The following is a 650-nucleotide window of genomic DNA, read 5'->3' on the forward strand; positions in this document are numbered from 1 at the left end:
TTTTTGTTTTGTTTTGTTTTGTTGCATTCTGTTTACTTACCTCCATTGACTGGTCTCATCCATGGGTATACAGGCATTGATTGTTGATTCATACCGTTTACAAGTCCTGCGTTTGAAGTTCCATAGCTTACTGGGTTACCGGGAGCTGAAGGACTGAGCTGTGGTGGTTGGAGCGTCGAGCCCGGTGGCGGCCCACCGACCCCACAGTTATCAGCAACGTTGACCACGGCTTTACAGTGGTTCAAACTCCCGTCGTCGTATATTTGCGCTCCTCCGTTTGTGTAATGGTTCTGATAAGACGACATTTGGTAACCCGGTCCATTGAAACAGTAAGCGTTTGCCTTTGTGGTCATGTCATGATATGGTGGGAACCTTGAATAACTGGAGAGCGGAAATGCTGCCGCAGATTCGTGATTTTCATAAGCGGAGATGTGATGGTGATGTTGTGGAGGTTGCTGTTGTTGTTGTGCTTGGTGATGTCCAGCCGACGATACGGCCGCTGCAACCGAAGTTTGAAAAGCGGGTGGGCCAGGTTCCATCTTGCCCTCCGGAGGAGTCGTTGAGTAAAAAAATTCTCCTGGGGGGGTTCCAGTCGGCCCACTACTTGGTAAGATGTTACTATTGTAGTACGAACTCATGCCAAAAGCTTT

The 650-nt window shown here is 48.6% G+C and overlaps 1 protein-coding gene across 1 annotated transcript; it reads right to left on the reverse strand.

The window, feature by feature from the left end:
- Positions 1-6: 6 nt before the first annotated feature.
- Positions 7-644, reverse strand: LOC128251350 (uncharacterized). Its single transcript, XM_052978217.1, has one exon. The coding sequence runs from the start codon at positions 636-638 to the stop codon at positions 33-35; it is 606 nt and encodes a 201-aa protein (XP_052834177.1). The 5' UTR covers positions 639-644; the 3' UTR covers positions 7-32.
- Positions 645-650: the final 6 nt, after the last annotated feature.

Source organism: Octopus bimaculoides, unplaced genomic scaffold (genome assembly GCF_001194135.2).
Source record: "Octopus bimaculoides isolate UCB-OBI-ISO-001 unplaced genomic scaffold, ASM119413v2 Scaffold_345849, whole genome shotgun sequence".
NCBI lineage: Eukaryota > Metazoa > Mollusca > Cephalopoda > Octopoda > Octopodidae > Octopus > Octopus bimaculoides.